The sequence below is a fragment of the Micromys minutus genome, assembly GCF_963924665.1.
Source record: "Micromys minutus genome assembly, chromosome: 5".
Lineage (NCBI taxonomy): Eukaryota > Metazoa > Chordata > Mammalia > Rodentia > Muridae > Micromys > Micromys minutus.
Window position 1 is genome coordinate 49,379,620 of NC_137974.1, and position 19,078 is coordinate 49,398,697.

General features: G+C 51.1%; 1 protein-coding gene and 1 pseudogene across 3 annotated transcripts in view; one reads left to right on the forward strand and one right to left on the reverse strand.

Annotated features, from left to right (window-relative positions):
- Positions 1-19,078, reverse strand: part of MLLT1 (MLLT1 super elongation complex subunit) — a 43,870-nt gene that overhangs the window by 5,279 nt on the left and 19,513 nt on the right. The window contains exons 4-6 of one of the 2 annotated variants that reach the window (XM_080917298.1): positions 7,975-8,118; positions 5,000-5,125; positions 2,248-2,775 (exon numbers count right to left, since the gene is read on the reverse strand). In XM_080917298.1, the coding sequence (XP_080773424.1) occupies positions 2,248-2,775; positions 5,000-5,125; positions 7,975-8,118 (798 nt within the window). The remainder of the gene's footprint in view (positions 1-2,247; positions 2,776-4,999; positions 5,126-7,974; positions 8,119-19,078) is intronic. The other variant, XM_080917299.1, reaches the window with a different exon arrangement.
- Positions 14,860-15,334, forward strand: LOC308421061 (small ribosomal subunit protein uS17-like; annotated as a pseudogene). The gene has a single exon. The product of its transcript is annotated as a small ribosomal subunit protein uS17-like (transcript).

Consider the following 19,078-nt stretch of genomic DNA (forward strand, 5'->3'; position numbering starts at 1 on the left):
CTGAAGTTTGTGAAGACAAGAAAACAGAATTCTAAGTAAAGCTGACTGCCTTCCTGGGGGATGAGGCAAAGACCAAATGTCCAGATCCTACCCAAGCCTCACCATCACCCACCAGCTGCACAGGAGTGATGGCAGGGCTGTGTGTCACAAACATCATGGAGCAGGGCACACCTTGCCTGGTCTTTTTGTGGCTGCAAAGGGATGGACTTAGCCACCAGGGGGCAGTGACAGCCAGGACATCATATAAGACAAGAGGCTGCTACTGCATGAACCCTTAAGTGAATGCTGAAAGGCTAGAGTGTATATGCGTGCGTGCGTGCGTGTGTGTGTGTGTGTGTGTGTGTGTGTGTGTGCTGTGATGTGTAATATGTGAAATGTGAAGTATGCACTGTAGTGTGTACTGTGTGTAGTATGAAGTATTGTGTGAGATGTAACTGTGTGCATTGCATGTGTGTTGTGTGTAGTATGTGATGCGTGTTATGATATGTAGTGTGATATGTGAAGTGCGGTGTGTGCTTTGTATATTACATATGATGTTGGGGATATGATTATGATTCATACTCAGTTATTACAAATACCAGCAGGAGGCTGGCCATGGTGGGAAGCCGAGCAAGCTACAGAAAGGCAGGCCCTGCCAAGCCTATCCCTCACCTGGGACAGAGTGGCTACAGCCCTTCCCCTGGTCAAAGGGTGAGGTAGGAATAGGACATACCCGTTGTGGTAGAGACAACAAGGGGCAGGGCAGTGCCCAGGGTGTAAAAGACCTCAGCTTTGGCAAAGCCAGTCTACCTGAGAGGGAACATTCCAAACTGAAGGAAGAAACTATCCTATGCAGGGCTCATCGCAGACTAGCCCACTGGAGCCCAACTGTGTTTTCTGAGGCCTCTTCTCATCCACCTTCCTACAAGCCAGTGGCAGTGCCTAGGAAAAATACCCTAGGCACCCATAAGTCTGTCCACTATCAAGTTCTCAGGGTGGAACCTCATAGACCTGGCCTGCAGCCAAGGCACTCTCCCCTGTACACACCCAATCTCTGTTTTCCCTGGGCACAAAGTGAGAAAAAATGGCTGCTATCTGGTATTGCTCCAGGCCAAGGCAGGCTCTAGATTCAAGCCTCAATTTCCCCACCTGTACGGGACTGGCTCTACAGGTCTACCTGAATGTCCTACCTACCAGGCGCAGGCATATACCAGGAGCTGTTGGGGACAGGTGCTCTGAGGCCTCAGTGGGCTTGTGGTGGTCCGCAGACCTCCCGCCACCATCCCTGAAGAGACGCCAGGGGCAAGGACTAACAGAATCTGGAAGCATTTCTCACTAGGAGGCCCAGCAGGTACCACAGCACTACAGCTGCCTTACTTCTCACATGGCCTTTGGTGACTAGGACTCAATGGTCCAGGAACCAGAAGGATCTGGGGTGTGGGCAGCAGTTTGAAGGAGAGTGGCAAGCCACCAAACTTGCAACAATAGCTGTTCCTCAGAGCTGCCTATCTCTTCCCCAGGAGTCTGAGGCCTGGCAGCTGTGACAGTACTCTGACTGGGGTACTCATGTATTGCCTACACTCAGCTCGTGACTGGAGGCAGCGGCCCTGGGAGAGGAAATGCCAATACATGTCCTGGGAACTCCTCGCCTGGGAAAAAACATCAGTGCACAGCTCTCAGGAAGGGCTGGCTCCACCTGGGGGAGGAGCAGAAGAGGTCAAGCCTGGCTGCTGAGCCCTACACAGCCCAGTGCCTGCCTTTGAGACATGGGCCTGGATCCCACAGACAGCTCCAGTGACGATCCCTGGAAGCTACTCACAGTTCTGCTTTTGCTGAGGACTGTGGAAGGTCATTAGAACCAGGTTACAAAACTCTAGGCTCCAAACCAGTTCAGGATAACCCCCAAGAGCATCTTCAAAGCTGCCTACCCAGGTTCCTGACACAAGCATGCAACTCTCTAGATGCTGCCTAACTGCACCCTATACCGTGCTGTGTGTGGCAGGTGCAGAAGGAAAAGGGAGTTCTGTATGGCCATTCCATGCCTTCCTGATGGGTACTAGGGCCAAGGCCCACAAGAAAGATAGAGCACAGAGGGGAGAACGATCGGGTTAATCTTGAAGAGCCACCAAAACTGTCCATCCCCCGGGTAGCATGAGGCTAGAGCTGTGAACCACAGTGCTATAAGGCCCATACTACATGGGAACCCCAGCTACCACTGCATGGGCAGGGGAGAGCCGACCCAAAGGGATACCCACACCGCCTGCTCACCTCTGACCGGAAGGAGGCCTCATCCTCAGAGTTTGAGTCCTCAGCCTGCAGAGTCCGCTTGGCCTCCCGTGGTTCACTCTCTGCTTTCCCCTTGTCACCTTTGCTGCTCTTGTCCCTGGCTACCTTCTTGTCAGGGAAGGAGGAGGCACGGGGTGAGGTGCCTGGTGCACGCCGTGCCCCCTTTGACCCACTCTTCTTAGGCTTTTTGGCGCTGGGCTTGGGTGAGTCTGTGGCAGCTGGCCTCTTGCTGGAGGCCTTAGGCAGGGTAGGAGGCTGGGGCACCCCCTTGGGAGACAGGCTCTCCAGCTTGGTTTCCTTTAGTGCCATCTTGGGCTCCTTGAAGGCAGCCTTGGGCACTGGGGCCTTCTCCTCCTTGGGCAGCTTTCGTACAGCATCCTTGGCACTCTTGGGCTCACGCTCTGGCTCCTTGGAGCAACTCCTGCTCTCTGAGTCCTTGCGTGGCCGCTCACGGTGCTCCCTGGCCACCTTGTGTGGTTTGGAAGCCTTGCCACTCTCCTTGTTGGCGTCCTGCAAGGCCAAGGGCAGGGAAGGTGAGGAATATATGTCAGCGGCACGCTGGGGCCGCCTGGCTCTGACACCCCGACCTGGGCAAAGGCTGATCTGCCTGTTTGAAATATGTAGAGAGAATCTGCAGAGTGAAAGGGTGTGTGACCAACAGACACAGCAGAGCTGTGCCCAGAAACTTGCAGGGTCACCAATGTCCACAGCTGCCCATATCTGGGAGACCTGAGGCTGCACCTGACTGAAGGTGCTAACCATCCTCCATCCTTGAGGCCCTGGTCCATGTCCTCAGTACTCGCATCCCATTTTGGAGTGCTCAACTCACACTTCTACCAGTTCCAGCCTTCTCTTCAGAAGGCACAGCCAGCGGCCAGGCAAAGAGCTCAGAGCTAGCCAGGCCACAGCTCCTCCATGCAGACCCTAACCCAGGAAGGACATGTTACCACCAAGAACACCAAGCCGGTGGGACAAGTACCTGGCCAAAGAGACTCTACAACAAACTTGGACCACCCAGGTGTCTACAGACAGATGAAGCTGCCTGAGGACTATGGCCTATGCCACTGGCCATGTTCCTCTAACCCTGACAAGGGACACTGCAGCTGGCATGAGGGCTGGCAATGAGTGCCTCATAGAGACTGGGTAGAGGGGGAGACTGTCCTCCAGTAAGCCACAAGGGAGGCAAGAAATGGGAATCATGTAGTCCTCACCCTCTCTTGCAGAGGAAAAGCTTGCAGGAGTGCAGGGCAGGAGTGGCTGATGGGAATGTGCCCACAGCTGTGAGTGCGTGACAGGAATCATTCTCCTGGGGTCATACCTAGACAACTACAGAGTTCCAGGTCAACTAGTATTCCATAGTGAGACTCAGTCTCAAACACTGGAAAATCATTTATATCTAGGAAGGCACAGTCAGTGAGGATGCCCTCACTCCTAAATAGTGAAGAGGTGTACTTCAGAGAGACTGCCAAGGCTCATGGCCTGCTACCCATCAGGGTGACACAGCCCATGCCTCTAAGGGAACAGGTCTGAGTGGGCCTGAGAACAGTCCCTGAGAGGTTCACCTGCTCACCATGGACTTGTGCAGCTACTGGAGACTGCTCAGCCAGAGTAGCACAGGGCCTGACACTCAGGTCTGGACCACACTCTAAGGCTGGGGCTTCTTGGAGAGTCATCCAAAGAGAAGAAACTGTGTTGCTTAGATATCTGTGGAACCCCATGCAGAATCCCACAGTGATGCTAGAGAAGGCTTGCCACCAGAGAGGCACCCGTGAGATATAGCAACCTTATCCTTCATTGCTTCTGTGGTCTCCAAACAATGGCTGGGTGAGAAGCCCAGGTTGCTAGCAAAGATTGCCTCTCCTCTAACCTCCAAAGGTCAGTGAAGGGTGACATCAGGGCCTGGTTAGGACTCCAAGATGCTGACCAGCTTGAGGATGTCTCAGGCCTGTTAGCCTTGTGGAAAGAGGTGGAAGGAGCCTGCCCTGGTGCTTGCTTCTCTTCCTGTGGTGCCCATGGATAAGATGGCCCAAGGGTGCTCAAGTCTCATGGGGATGCCCAGCTGTCATTAGGCAAGTGAAGCAAGAAGAATGTGAAAATGAAGGACAGACACACAAGGGCATCTGTTACCCTCAGAGGGTCCCAAGAAGGCCAAGTACCTGGGTGTCTCGAGGGACAGACCCAGGGTTCTAGGTTCAGATGTTGCAGTGGTGCTGACAGCACTGGCCAGCCAGTGGCTGGGGTGGCTCCTCCAGGAGGCCCAGTATGAACTGTCCAGAGTGCTGAGCAAAGGGGACAATGTGTGTCCTGGAGAGTCAGCTCAGTCTCATGCATGCTATCCCCAGCCTCCTCCAAGTTGGCTCCATGCCAGCATTACTGACCACCAGACCTGGAAGCTGCAAGGGCAGGTGTGGCCAGGAACCGGGAGCCAAGAAAGTAGCCAAGGGACCAATGATGGAGATGCCCCGCACAGAAGCTGGGGACAAATCACTGCTGGGCAGGAAAGAGGGCCCATGAGACCTGCGACTGAAGAAGAGCTGGGCACAAAACAAGCAGCCAGATTCCAAGCACTGTTCCTGGCCACGCTAGCTAGCGAAGCAACAAGGAGCAGGAGCAGAGGCTCTGAATGTAGGCAGCAGGTGTGCAGGGCTGGGATCTGCATATGGTGGTGGCGATGGCTTGCGATTGCCAATGGCCAGGCCCACGCTCCACAACGCTGGCCTTCCACCTCACTAACCTTGGAGCCGTGGGATGATTTGTTCTTCTTGGGGTCAGAGAAGGCAGAGAGTGGAATTGTGGGTAACATGGGGTAGTCAGGGCTGGGCCTGGACACCGTGTCCGCTCCTTCGGGCATTACCATCACCTAGTGACAAAGAAGAGACAGAGGTTATCCACAGGCGCCAGGCAATGGTCTGGCGGCCGTGGAGCTGGCCTCCTGGGGAGGGAGAAGGAAGCTTGAGGTCAGCTGCCCAGAAGAGTCACAAGTTTGTCCTTGTGATGGAGAGCAGCTAGGGACCAAAATGGCCCTAAGGCTTACAGGAGGGACCCTGGCCAGCAGACTGCAGCCCTGGCCAAGAAGATTCAGAGCCTGAAGCAAAGCAAGGGATGTAGCTGGGGCCATGGACTGCACTGAGCGCTGAAAAGGAGGCTGGAGGGAGGCACAGCAGGAGAGTTCTGCCAGTGGTGGTGGTAGCAGAGCGGCTTCTGAGGGATCAGCACAGATAAGGCTGGGACAAGTCTTCCTTACTTCAGGTACAGGCAGCTGGAGCTGGCCACACAGAGCCCAAGCAGGAAGGCAGAAGCCAAGAACAGGGCCAAGGGCAAGAAGGGTAAGAGAAGAGCCAAAGGAACCAGTCAGTGCTGGGGCTGCTGGGAACCCTGGCCAGCTCAGGGTCACAGGCTAGGAAGAGGACCAGCCTGAGGCACAGGAAGTGCTGCCCTGCATCAGTTGCTTCCTAGACGCCCAAAGCAGTTTGGGAATGGCCTCTAAACAGCAAGTTCACACAAAGATGGAGTTCAGCCACTGAGGATGCAACACTGCAGAGTGCAGCAGACAAGGGGAGGAGGGGGCTTCAAAGAAAGGGTTTTGGCTGGCAGAAGAGGAGCATTTGGGCTATGCACCTAGCCAGCCATGCCCTTCATCTGGGGATGCTGATCCCAAGGTTACATGACAATGCACCAAAACAGGGTAGTAATGTGACCTGCCCTGCTGTGACTTGCTCATAAGAGCCTGCCCAACCACAACAGAGGCGAGGTTACTAAGGAGGCTGCGTGTCCCCAGCTAGGCTTTGTGAACCAGATCCTAGAAGCAGCTGTGAGGTTCCAGCCCCAAGATAATGGTGCCATGAATAAGGGGCTTTCTAGGGCAGGGTAGGAGCCCAGTGCAGGACACCAACTCTAGGAAAGTTGGACTTTGATGATCAACGAATGGCCTGACTTCTTTTCCATTTGCCAGACTGCCTAGCCTCCAGGTTAAGCAGTTGAGTTCCCTGCCGAGATGCCCAAGGCCAGGCAGGGATGGCACAGACCAGCTGCCACATTGACCAGGCTCCCTGGTGCAAATAGCCTAAGGCCATCAGCAGATAAAACAGAGCTGGGCACAGGCTGGCTGACTTGGTAGAACAGTGGGATCCCAGTCTGGGCATGCCTAGGGTCAGACCTATAGCCACTACAGGGCCACAAGGCCCTAGCATGATACCACATCTAGTTCCCCAGTAACTACAGTTCCTGAACAATAAGCATTACCCACATAGAGATTCACAACCCAGGTCAACAACACAGGGTCACAGTTACCTGATCCCAGGAGTCACCTGTGAGCCATCATCCCATAGCCAAAACCACTTGAAACTGGAGAGTATCTGGCTGGCTCCTTTGGGCCACTCTGGGACCTCACTGCAGTCTCTCTTCAAGGCCAGCTGGACACAGCCTTCCCTCCCTGGCCCTCCTAGGCTGTGTCCAGATGATGCCCTGAGACTGTCTTCAGAGCTTGGGTAACACCTCCCCTGGCACCTGAGAGGTTTGAGACACTGACGCTTCCAAGAAGCTGACCTGGGGCCCTGGGACTGCCCACACACACTGTGGATACGAGGCACCTGGTGCAGCTTCTGCACACACCCACACACCCTCAGCCACTCCAGGACTCAAGGGCAGACCAGCATTATGTGTGTGGGTACACCTGAGGCTGCCCCTGCCCCTGTCCCTGTCCCCACCCAGGCAGTCACAGAGTCTCACATACAGGATTCTCAAACCCTTGCCTCAGAATAACCATTTCCATTCTGAGGAAGGCAGTTCCTGAGAGACCTGGCTATAAAGAAAAAAGAGAAAGGGGGTGCCTGATCCTAGAAACACACCCTGGCTGACATGGACCTAGGAAAGAGGGCAGGTCACACACTCATGTCACCACAGAGCACCACACTCCTCTCACACAACACATACACACATCACAGACCACCCCCACACCTTTTACACACTCACAACAGACCAACCACCACACACAAGCCCTACCTCACAGACATGTGTACACCAACTGAAACAACACCACACACATCTCTACCTCATGCCTCTAAATACTACACACAGTACACACACACAGTACACACACACACACACACACACACACACACACACACACACTCACTCAGAACACCACATTCTCCTAAATAGGTGCCACATACAGCCTTCAAAAACACACAGACACTCTACATTAAACATACTCTAAGTACCAGGTAGAACATAAGACACATACTTTTCACACCACAACCACACATGCTACATACATATCTACAGACCACAAGTAGCAATGCATAGAATACCACATAACGAAACAACACACTCGATGCATAATCACTCCCACACCAGACCACTACCATGCTTGTGCATCTGCATGCACACATGAACCATGGTGCACCCACAGAATTACTCCCACAGTGCCCCCATACTCACAGGAACCATACCCTCAGCCCCCCACACCCATACCCACACATCATAAGCCTATGCTAGCACTTGGCATGTATGCTCTGTGACCTTAGGTTGCAGGTGGCTTTGCCATCTTGCCCTTCAGCAGCTAGTCCAGCTGTAGCTGTCTGCCCTTGTCAATGACCCTCCACACCTTGAGTCATTTTCAGGCTGCTCCCCACCCCACCAGTTAATGTCTATCCAGGCCTGGCCATGCTACCAGCCAACGAACATCAGAGGTGAGGCAGGCACACTCACCCCGCCAGCCATAAGCAGCTTGCAGCGAAACTCAGTGGTGGGGTTGTTGAAGGTGAGCTTCTCACAGCGCAGGTGGTTGACAGGAGGATTGCCCTCCAGGTTGAGGAATAGGTCGTAGGTAAAGCAGACCTTCCTCGGCTCCTCCTAGAACACAGGGCATCAGGTAAGTCCCTCAGCAATGAGTGGGAAACACAGTACACTGCACAGGACAGGGTCTCTCTCATGCCCACCGCCCAGCCTCCCTTCCCTTCTTTAAATCCCAGATGCTCATCTCATCTGCCATTCAAAGGACTTGACAGTCATTAACAATTGAGCCCTATGCTCCCAAGAGGACATAGACTCTCACCTCTGAGAGCCCCATCAAACTGCAAAGCATGAGAGAGGTGGCTCTTTCCTAAGCCTCCCCCAGCAAGGCACTCCCTGCTGCTCTTTCCTTGGAATCCTCCCAGATATATATTCATTGGGTCTCAACCCAGAGCAGAACAGGAGGAGTGGGGTCAAATCACATGGTTTTAACACAGGAGGCACTTGGGAGCCATCACAGAAACCAAAGGCCAGACAGTGGTTTTGTGTACAGTGGTTTGGAAGACATGAGGAACCATTCTCTGGGTGATTTGACAGCCCACTGCCAAGTGATGCTGTGCTGCCACAATGCTCCTGCCTCTGACTTCTGAGTGCTGGGATGGGAACAGCACTGCCATGCCTGTCCCCATCCCCAGGGCTTGTAACTTACAGATATGGGGCAGACAACTGACTTGTAGCATGGGTACCAGCACAGTTCCATGGAGGCAAAACCTCCTCAATGGTGCTGCTACAACTAGACAGACACATGATAAAAAGTACAACGGAGCCCCACCTCACCCTGCAATCAGAAAGGGACTCAGGTGAGCAGCTGGCTGAGAGTTGGGCTTTCTGCCATGCAAGTCTGAGGACCACATGGCAGGAGAGGGTGTGGCAAGCTTAAGAAGGCAGGGACAAGAGAATAAAGACATTTTCATTCTTAAAAACTCCAGGAACAGCTGAGATTGAAGGTCCAAGAACTAGGACACAAGGCCAAGGAAGGCTGTGTCACAAGCTGAAGGACCTGACACTCAAAACACCCTAGGCCCATGTGGGAGCTGTAACTGCTACAGTCGTTCATGGCTGCTGGGAACATGTCAAGACAATAGCTGCCACCGGCTGAGCATCCAGGGTGCCACTACCTCCAAGCTGAATCCCAGAGACTCTAGTCTCATGGTTGGAAGTGTCTAGTCAGGCAGAGCCCTAAGCATTGGGCTTTCTCAAGTGATGGCCAGGCTTGGGAGCTACTCTCCTTCTGACTTCTTATTTGGATATATTTAGCAACAGAATGCAGCTACTTCAACATCCTTGATAAAGGATCAGCACTTCCTGTGGAATAAGAGAGCCTTTGCCTCACCACTCCCAAATCCCCATCACAGTGGAGATGGACCCAGTCCAGTAACTGACAGCAGCTTCATTTTTAAGCCCACTGAAACACAGTGAGCTTCACATTAGCGAATCAGTGAGATTAAAACAGCTTCAACTCCCGAGTAAACAACAACAAAGTAATCCCACCAAAACCCAAGCAAACCATCACCAACTACCACTACCACCTCCACAACCACCACTTCCTCTTCTTCCTCCCCTTCCTCCACCATCATCTTCACCACCACCACCACCACCACCTCTTCTTCCTCCTCTACCACCTCCTCCACCACTCAAAAAGTCAGGATGCAGGACAGGAAGCCTCTGTGGGCAACAGGAGGGCACGCCCTAGGTCCAGTGTAACCCTGTTTCCAGCAGCTGTGCCCTGAGCCTGCCAAGGACTACTTCAGTGGATGTGGGAAGGAACAGACAAGGGTCTCCCTTGCCTCCCTGGGGTATGTAGGACAGTTTACACAGTGGTAGCTGTATAAGCTCTCAGGATTTAAGGTGACTCTGAGCAGGGGCTCAGCCAGCAATAAGCCATCCTCAAAGAACACAGTGGCCCCTGGGTGTCCTGTCCATCTGATGGCATACCTACCACTGGACAGGTCCTTCAAGAGTTGTGAGTGAAGGACAGTAGGGAATGAGACTAACATTGGGGGCAGCGATCCCAAGCTTAATAGACATGGGCTTCTGCATAGTCTAGGAAACAGAGAGAAAGATGGTCTAGATGAGTGGGGGATATGCTCCACCCTTCTTGTTCCGCCCACAAAAGAGGCTAGCAGAGGTGCCACAGGCAGGCTGGAAACCGAGTCAGCAGAAAACTCTGCCCACCCTATCCCCAAGGTCATCTCTACAAGAAGCCATCATCTCCCACTGGAGCCCTCTTCAGGTTGCCCTGAACTGGATCCCAGACATCACTGTTCACAGAGGAGAACCCTGTCTTGGCTAGAGTGGAGATGACCTGGCACTCACCTTGCATTCCCTACAAAAAGGACACAGCCAGGGAAATAAGAGCAGGTCAAGAAGGGAGGAGTTGCTACTGTGTGACACAGGATCTGGACCTGGCCATCTGACCCACAGCAGAGATGTAAGCTCAGACTTGTGCCCTTGTGACCATCAAGCCTCAGGATCCAATGCCACACCTGAGAGAGAAACTGTTCCAAAGATAAACTAGCATCCCAGAGGGGTGGGACTGGCCAACAAAGGAAGGGAGGGGGAACTACAGCTGAAAAAGAATGAAGAGGGTAGTGAGTGGAGCTCAGAGATCCTGACTGGAAGAGAGAAAGGACTAACCAGTCAGTCTAGTTAGCAAGAAGACGACTGCTCCACCATGGCAGTGACTGGAAGGGCTGTGCAGAGCTGGCCCAACAGGGTAAGCAAGGACCCTAGGGAAAAAGGGCCAAGCTCTTGGGCATGTGTGTATGTTCACACACATGCATAATTCAGTGTCTTCCTCAGTCACTCTGCAACCTATTTTGTGAGGCAGGGTCTCATTGAATCCAATTATTGGCTTAGCCAATTTTCGGCTAGCTAAGTCACCAGGTCTCAAGGATCCTGTTGTGATCGGAATATGCTTGGCCCAGGGAGTGGCACTATTAGGAGGTGTGGCCTTTTCAGAAGAAGTGTGTCACTGTGGGCTTTGAGACCCTCCTCCTAACCACGTGAGAGCCAGTCTTGTGTTAGCCTTCAGATGCAGATGCAGAACTCTCAGCTCCTCCTGCACCATGCCTGCCTGGATGCTGCCATGTTCCCACCTTGATGTTAATAGACTGACACTCTGAACCTGTAAGCCAGCCCCAATCAAATGTTGTCCTTTATAAGAGTTGCCTTGGTCATGGTGTCTGTTCACTGCAGTAAAACCCTAATTAAGGCAGATCCATTGGTCTCCATCCCCAACACAGGGATTATTCACATGCCACACACAAGTTTTTCCAGAGGGTGCTGGGAAGTCCTCATGCTGGTATGGCAAGCTCTTTACCAGCTGAGCTCTGTTCTCTATGAAGTGACAGGAAGAGCATCCTGAGACAATGCACTGTGGCTTTAGTCACCCATGCTGACTCAGGACAGGTGAGAAACAACAGGAGGAGACAGGCCTCCTTAGGGACACAGATTCTGAGAGGTGGAGATATGCCTGCATACTAAGACTAGGGCTAGCAGTACGTTGCCCCCCCTCTCCCAAAGCTAAAGTCCTCAGTCACTTCAGTTAGTCTCCAAGTTGTCCTAACTTCAAGCAGCTTCATTACATGCCCCCTGTACAAGACAGCCACCCATACCCACCAGAAGGCAGTGAGCCAGCGTCTCTCCAGGCTGAGTCAACTGCAATGCCACCCAACTGGCCAGACCAGTCCTGGTGCCAAGGGAGCCAGGAGTCCACACAACTCAGGAGGAAGGGCTTCAGGGCAGGATATCCCTGGGCCCATTCCCCACCCAAGTGTGAGATAACAGCAGTCCCCACAAGGCCCCCAGTGCAGTTCCAGATCCAAGTCTAAGTTCACAAGAGATGCTGCCCTCACATTATGCCTTACATAATAGGCAATATCACTCAAAAGCTCATAGCAAATAAATGTGGGAGGGGAAAGATTGAAAAGAGGCTCTGAAACCCAGCCCAAAAGCCAAGGCCTGCCTTGATTGCTGATTTAAATCCTGAGCAAAAAGACTAGTACAAGACAGACCAACAGACGACAAAATTCACACATGAACACTCACATCTGAACTGGGTCGGGGCTCAATGACAGGCATGTACCTGGCATTCTTGTAAGAGGCCCTGGGCTCTACCCTCAGCAGTAAGAAGTGAGACACATGTGGCCAACCCTGCCTGAGGCACCAGAAAGCAGCAGGTAGACACTAGGGCACAAATCTGCAGGCGCCCTGACGACTGTCTGAAAGCCTTATCTCCCACAGACGCGCAGTGGACTGTTTGCAGGTCACACAGAGAGCCGAAGAGCTGGCAAGGCTCACATCCAAACACTCCAAGAGCAAAGAAAAGGCGCCACAGGCGAGCGGGCAGCTGGCAAGCAGCCCTCTACTCTGCAGAGTGTAAACTTTTCTACACTGCAAACCACTCCTAAATATGCTCTGCTGTCATCTCTTTACTTGGCACCCCCAGGCTTTGCGAAACAGACCAGCCTTCAGCAGCATCAGGGACACTCTGGTTAGAGAGCCAGGCCACCCATGGCTATGCCTCACTGCCCACACCAATAGGGCTTTCCTGGAGATGTAGTCAAAAGCTTGCCATCTCAGGACCCCCAGCAATATGCATTAGTGCCCACTCTGGCTGTAGTGACAAGTGTCATCCACCCTGAAGGAAAAAAGGATAGAAGACACCCTGGGTGACAGTAAGAAGTAGAAGCTCCAGCCAGCAGCAAACACTGCACATGGACAGAAAGCCCTAGGTGAAGGCATGAGCATCTTGGACAGTTTAAGGACCCACTATTTGGGCTGGAGATGGCTTAGGTAAGAGCACTTGCTTTTGCAAAAGACTTAGATTTGGTTCCCAGCACCCACATGGTGACTCTGAAAGTCTGCCTGATAATTCCACCTCCAGGGAATCAAACACCTTCTTCTGGCTTCTGCAGCACCAGACACATGATACCTAGATATACACACAGGCAAACACTCATACACATGAAATTTTTTAAAAAATCTTTCAAAAAAAAAAAGAGAGAGAGAGAAGAATAAATCACTTAACCCAAGCACAGGGTGCACGGATGAGAACAATTCAGTCATCCATGGCCACACAGAACTTGAGGGCAGCCAGGGTGCACAAAGCCCTGACCTAAAATAAAGCTGACAGCCAGGAGACAGAAGGACTGATGGTCACCAAGGGCCACTCTGACGGCAGGGCAGTGAGGACAGCCACAGGTTGTTGTAGTGTGTGTAGCTCAGGTGGAGAAATTGCACCCTGGGAAACCTACAGTAAAGTGGAGATAGAGTGCACCTATGTAAGGACTGGGAGCCACGAGCAGCTCAGACACTCCTTGCCTGATAAACTGGAGCCCAGTTTACATTGGAATCTTCCACCAAGCAAGGCCTAGACCAACACACGGCAGAGCCATAGCTGGGGACTAGAACAGATGAGAGGTTGCCAGGATGATTTCAACTAACTATGTTTGGGAGACTCAGGGATCAGAGTTATGGACCTAACATGTGGGCCTGTATCTGTACAAGTGTGATGTGTATGTGACTCCATGGGTGGGACTGTGGTGGGCCACTGCAGGTCTATGGACAGTGTGCTTGCTGGACTAAAGAGACCTGAGGACAGATGGGATTGATGCTACTCATCCTCATAGCCAGACTGGTTAGCCTTCCAGGTGCACCAAGGAGACTCACCAAGGATGACTGTCTCAGAACCTACTAGAAAGATCAATGTGGCCATGAGAGGCTATCCCGAGTTCAGTCCCAAAGAGGAGCATACACAGTGACAGAGCAGGGTTCAGCAACAGCACAGGGAGATGCAGTGAGACCTAAGGAAGAGAGAACAGCAGCTTTCTGCAGAGGGAGAGGCAAGGGAACCTCACAGAAGGCTGAAACCATGCGACACACTCCTCAGCAAGCAGAGATTCAGACAAAAAGACACAAGGGAACTGTGCTAGGATGCAGCACTGGTCATCCCAGAGGCAGAAGGATGCCAAGAAGGCTAACCTGGGCTTTGAGACCTTGACTCAGGCTTAAAAGTACACAGCAAAAGATAACATGGAATAATTCAGTGCAAACTGCCTGTCTGATGACAGCAGCTACTGTAATCAGTCTGTGGCAGACTAGGCAAACCAGCCAGGTGGCAGCATCACAGTTACAAGCACTCAGGTGACCCAGCACCAAACTTCTGATCTCTACAAGTTCTGTACACATATTGCAACACACACATACACTTGCATGTGAAGTAAAATACACAGCATAACACACAAATAAACCAAGCCACAGACAACTGGAAAATGCAAGCATGGAAGAGGGTAAAGTGTCCATCCTACAAGCACAAAGACCCAAGTGCAAATATCAAGTCCCTGTGTGAGCTAGGTACGGTGGCACATGCCTATAACTCCAGCCTTGGAGAAGTGGGGGTGGGGGGGGTGAAGGCTTGGTCCCTTCACCCTGTCCAGCCACCCATGAGCTCCAGGTTTGGTAAGGGACCTTGTGTCAAAAATTAAGGTACAGGGAGGCAAGAGAGGTGGCTCACTGACTGCTCTTCTAGAGTACTCATGTTCAATTCCCAGCACTCACATGGTACCTCACAACATTTGTAACTCTAGTTCCAGGGATCTGATGCCCTCTTCTGGCCTCTGCAAGCACCAGGCATGCACATGGACACACATGCAGGCAAAACACTCATACATATAAAAATTTAAATAAGCCAAATCCTACATTTTAAAAGATACAGTAAAATAATTTCTTAAAATGTGGGCCAAGGAATAAGGAAGCTGAGAGTGTGCCTGCCTCTCCTTTTCTCAGGCTGCTGGGAAGATGGCGGACATTCAGACAGAGCGTGCTTACCAAAAGCAGCCTACAATTTTTCAAAACAAGAAGCGTGTCTTGCTAGGAGAAACCGGCAAGGAAAAACTTCCTCGGTACTACAAAAACATCGGTCTTGGCTTCAAGACGCCCAAGGAGGCCATCGAGGGCACCTACATAGACAAGAAATGTCCCTTCACGGTAATGTCTCCATCAGAGGGTGCATCCTGTCTGGTGTCCTGACGAAGATGAAGATGCAGAGGACCATTGTCATCCGCCGGGACTATCTCCATGACAGCCAGAAATACAACTGCTTTGAGAAGCGTCACAAGAACATGTCTGTGCTCCTGTCCCCCGTTTCAGGGATGTCCAGATCGGCGACATTGTCACTGTTGGAGAGTGCAGGCCCCTGAGCAAGACTGTTCGATTCAATGTGCTCAAGGTCACCAAGGCTGCCGGCACCAAGAAGCAGTTTCAGAAGTTCTAAGGGGACTAGGACCAATGTCTTAGAACAAATAAAGATATTTTCCAATTTAAAAAAAAAAAAATGTGGGCCAAGAAAGAGGAAGACACTTGATATTGACCTCTGGCCTCCACAGACACGCACATGGACACATGCTAATACACACATGTACTCATCATACATGATAGGACAGACACAGCACACAAATGTTAAGAAAATGCTAAAAGGACATGGGATAGGGAACACCAACAGACAAATCATCGAGCGAAAGCAAGTGTCTTTCTACTCACAAGCAGAATCCACAAGAGAGGTGTGGCTTAGCAGGTAGGAGCAGCAGCTACTCCTCAGGAGCTAGGTTTGCTTTTCAGCACCCATATGGCAGTTCACAACCATCAACCTCCAGTCCCAGGGAAGCTGACGCCCTCTTCTGGTCACCTTTGGTACCAGGCAAATGTGTGGTACACAGATAGATATGCAGGCAAACATTCAAACACGTAAAGTTTATCTTTTCAACAAAGTAACTTCCTACAAAAAATAGAGATTCTGAACAAACCCACCACAAGCAAGAGACTCAAGCAACTGTCAGGAACTCTCTGGAAACAATAGGCCAGTGGTAATACCTGAACCTCAGCACTGTGCAGACTGAGGCAGGAGGATAGCAGATTCTAGATCTGCCACAGACAGATATGACTCCTGGACACAAAGCTTCCCCTGGCATACCCTCCGGAACATGCAGAAACAATAACCTGTCCTAAGGAGCTCAGCAGGGTGAGAAAGGGGGCAGCCACTCTCTAAATAGTCTGTGTGGGTGACATCAACCCATACAGAAACCAGGGACACCACAGTAGGCCAGTTACTGACAATGCCCATGAACACAGACACTAACAGCCTTGTGAAACACTAGGAGGGTGGATCTGACAGCTGTGAAGATGGTGCACACCACACAGCAGAGTTAGACAAGGGGTGCGAGGCAGAACACACAAAGCACCTGGAGTGGAGCTCTGGTAACAGGAAGGGAGCAACCACATGGTTCTACTTGACAGTGGCAGAAAAAATAACGCTTCATCATAAAAGAGAATGTGTGGTACACAGACAGGAAACTAGGGGCATGTGTGACATACAAAAGCTCTGTGCTTAGTCCCTGCCTCTCTCAGGACAGAGCATTTTAAAGTCCTGTCATCTCCTAATGGTCAGGAGCCACAGGTCCATGGAAACTCTGGTCCCAAGCTCACATCAACAAAGAAGTTGCTCATGCCCTTGCAATCTTGATTGGCCTTGATTAGCCGTGCTCTGCAGGCTACACTTAAGTATGCTGTGCACACTGTGCAGATCGTGTGTATAGCCCTAAGCTAAGCTGTGGCAGTAAAAATTTTGGTTTTGTTTTTTTTACTTTTAGAAGTAGGCCTCCTTAACCCAGTAACGGCCATTTACAAAAGACCCATAGCCAATGGAAACTTCCTCTAAAAACAGGGAGGTGAGGATGCCTACTTGTGTCAACTTGACACAAACTGAAGTTATCACAGAGAAAGGAGCCTCAGTTGAGGAAATGCCTCCATGAGATCCAGCTATAGGGCATTTTCTCAACTAGTGATCAAGTGGGGAGGGCCCAGCCCATTGTGGGTGGTGCCATCCCTGGGCTGGTAGACCTGGGTTCCATAAGAAAGCAGGCTGAGCAAGCCAGGGGGAGCAAGCCAGTAAGTAGCATCCCTCCATGGCCTCTGCATCAGCTCCGGCTTCCTGACCTGCTTGAGTTCCAGTCCTGATTTCCTTTGGTGATAAACAGCAATGTGGAAGTGTAAGCTGAATAAACCCTTTCCTCCCCAACTTGCTTCTTAGTCATGATGTTTTGTGCAGGAATAGAAACCCTGACTAAAACACCTACTTTACCAAATGCTGGAAGTACTCACCAGAGCAATGAGACAAGAAGCCAAGCTGACTGCAGATAATGTGAGGGACACATGAAAAACCACCTACACATATACACCACATACATGCACATGCACACACTACACACACACTAACACATGCACACACACAAAACTAAACCTATATTACTAATAAATCCACTGAAGATGAAGATGTGAAACTGTGATAGCTCAACTAAGTGTCACCATGATGAGATCTGGAATTACCTGGGAGACAGGACTCTGTGAGAACTACCTTGATTAAGTTAATTGAAATGAGATCTGTCCACTGTGGGACATTCTGGGCTGTATTAAAATAAATAAAATGGTCCAGCAAGATGGTTAACAGGTAAAGAAACATGTTCACTGCCAATCCCTAGGACCCACTGGCCTCAAAATACATATAGACACAAAAATAAACAAGTATAATAAAACATACATTTATAAAAACGAAGCAGGGCACAATGGCACAAGCAACTGATGCCAGCACTAACAGATCTCAATGAATGGAAGGCCAGCCTGGAACCTGGTCTCCATAGTATGTCTCAAAAGCCACACAAAAGTAAAAACCACACTGATGCTGGAGGATCGGGCTCTACAGCAGAACGTATCCCAGCATGTGTGTAGCCCAGGCTCTGTCTCCAGCACCAAACTAGCCCACAACTACAAAACTAGTGTAAACCTAAGGGTTGGTCTCTATGACCGCAGGTTGCAACTGATAACACAGTCAAGTGCAAAAAATAGGAAAACCAGATTACCAAATTTCATAAAAATGTGAGATCTTTGTACATTAAAGGACATAAATAGGAAAACAACTGCAGATGGAAGTAAGGCACCTACCGGTCACACTTGGCCAGAGTTTAATACCCAAGGTACACAAAGAGCTTCTAACATGCAGCACAGCAGTATCAACTCTGAAGATGTTATCAGTGACCAGTGAGCCATCACAAGATGCTGGCCATCATGACCAAATAAGAAAAGGCAAGAACCTAGAAAACCCATCTGTCCATTGAGCTGGCCATAGTTCAAACATAGAGTAGGTGTGGCTGAGGTCACACAAATATAGAAGTCTCATCACAGTGAAAGCAAAATGGTGCAGCCACCACAGGACATGAGGAGCTGTTCAGAAAGTGAAGCTAAACCTAACTCCTCCCGGGCCCCTTATTCTTCTATGTCCCCAACTCCTCCTAGTACCCCCTCTTCCAAGGCCCCCACTCCTCCCAGGCACCCCTTTCCTTTCAGGTCCCTTACTCCTCCCAGTACTCCCCCTACTCCCAGGCCCCCACCCCTCCTAGACCCCTCCTAATTCTTCTACTAGTATCTACCAAAACAATGGCATGCACAAATGTGCTGGCTGCCATGGTCATGGTGTTTCTAACAGCAAAGTGAAACTGGGGATGAACAGTGAAGTTGCAGAGCTGATCCCACCTGTGGGTCTCACCTCTGTAACTTCTGCAGACAGCCTGCAGTCTGCTGCCTGAGCCTCTCCTGTCAAATATTGGCAGGTGGTTCATCTATTTTCTGACAATAGACTATTTAAAGGAGCCTCTGAGAGTGTGTGAAGAAGAAAGGCAGGAATGGGCCCCCAGTGTGGCTTGCTGGTGCTCAGAAAGGACAGCAAAAGCAAACAGCCAAGGTGGCTGTATACATCCTGGTAAATACTATTAGGCGCATGCCTAGTTCAGGCTGGGCAGGGCTGGAGGATCAAGCTACCATTTTGATGTCCACAATCAGCAGAGAACATTAAATCAGAGGTCTTTAAAGAAGCACATGCAAGGGCACTCAATGACCAGGGACAAAAAGCTCGGTATGAAAAAACAGAAAAAAGTAGTTCTGACCTCCCTTGGGAGTGACCATTCAGCCT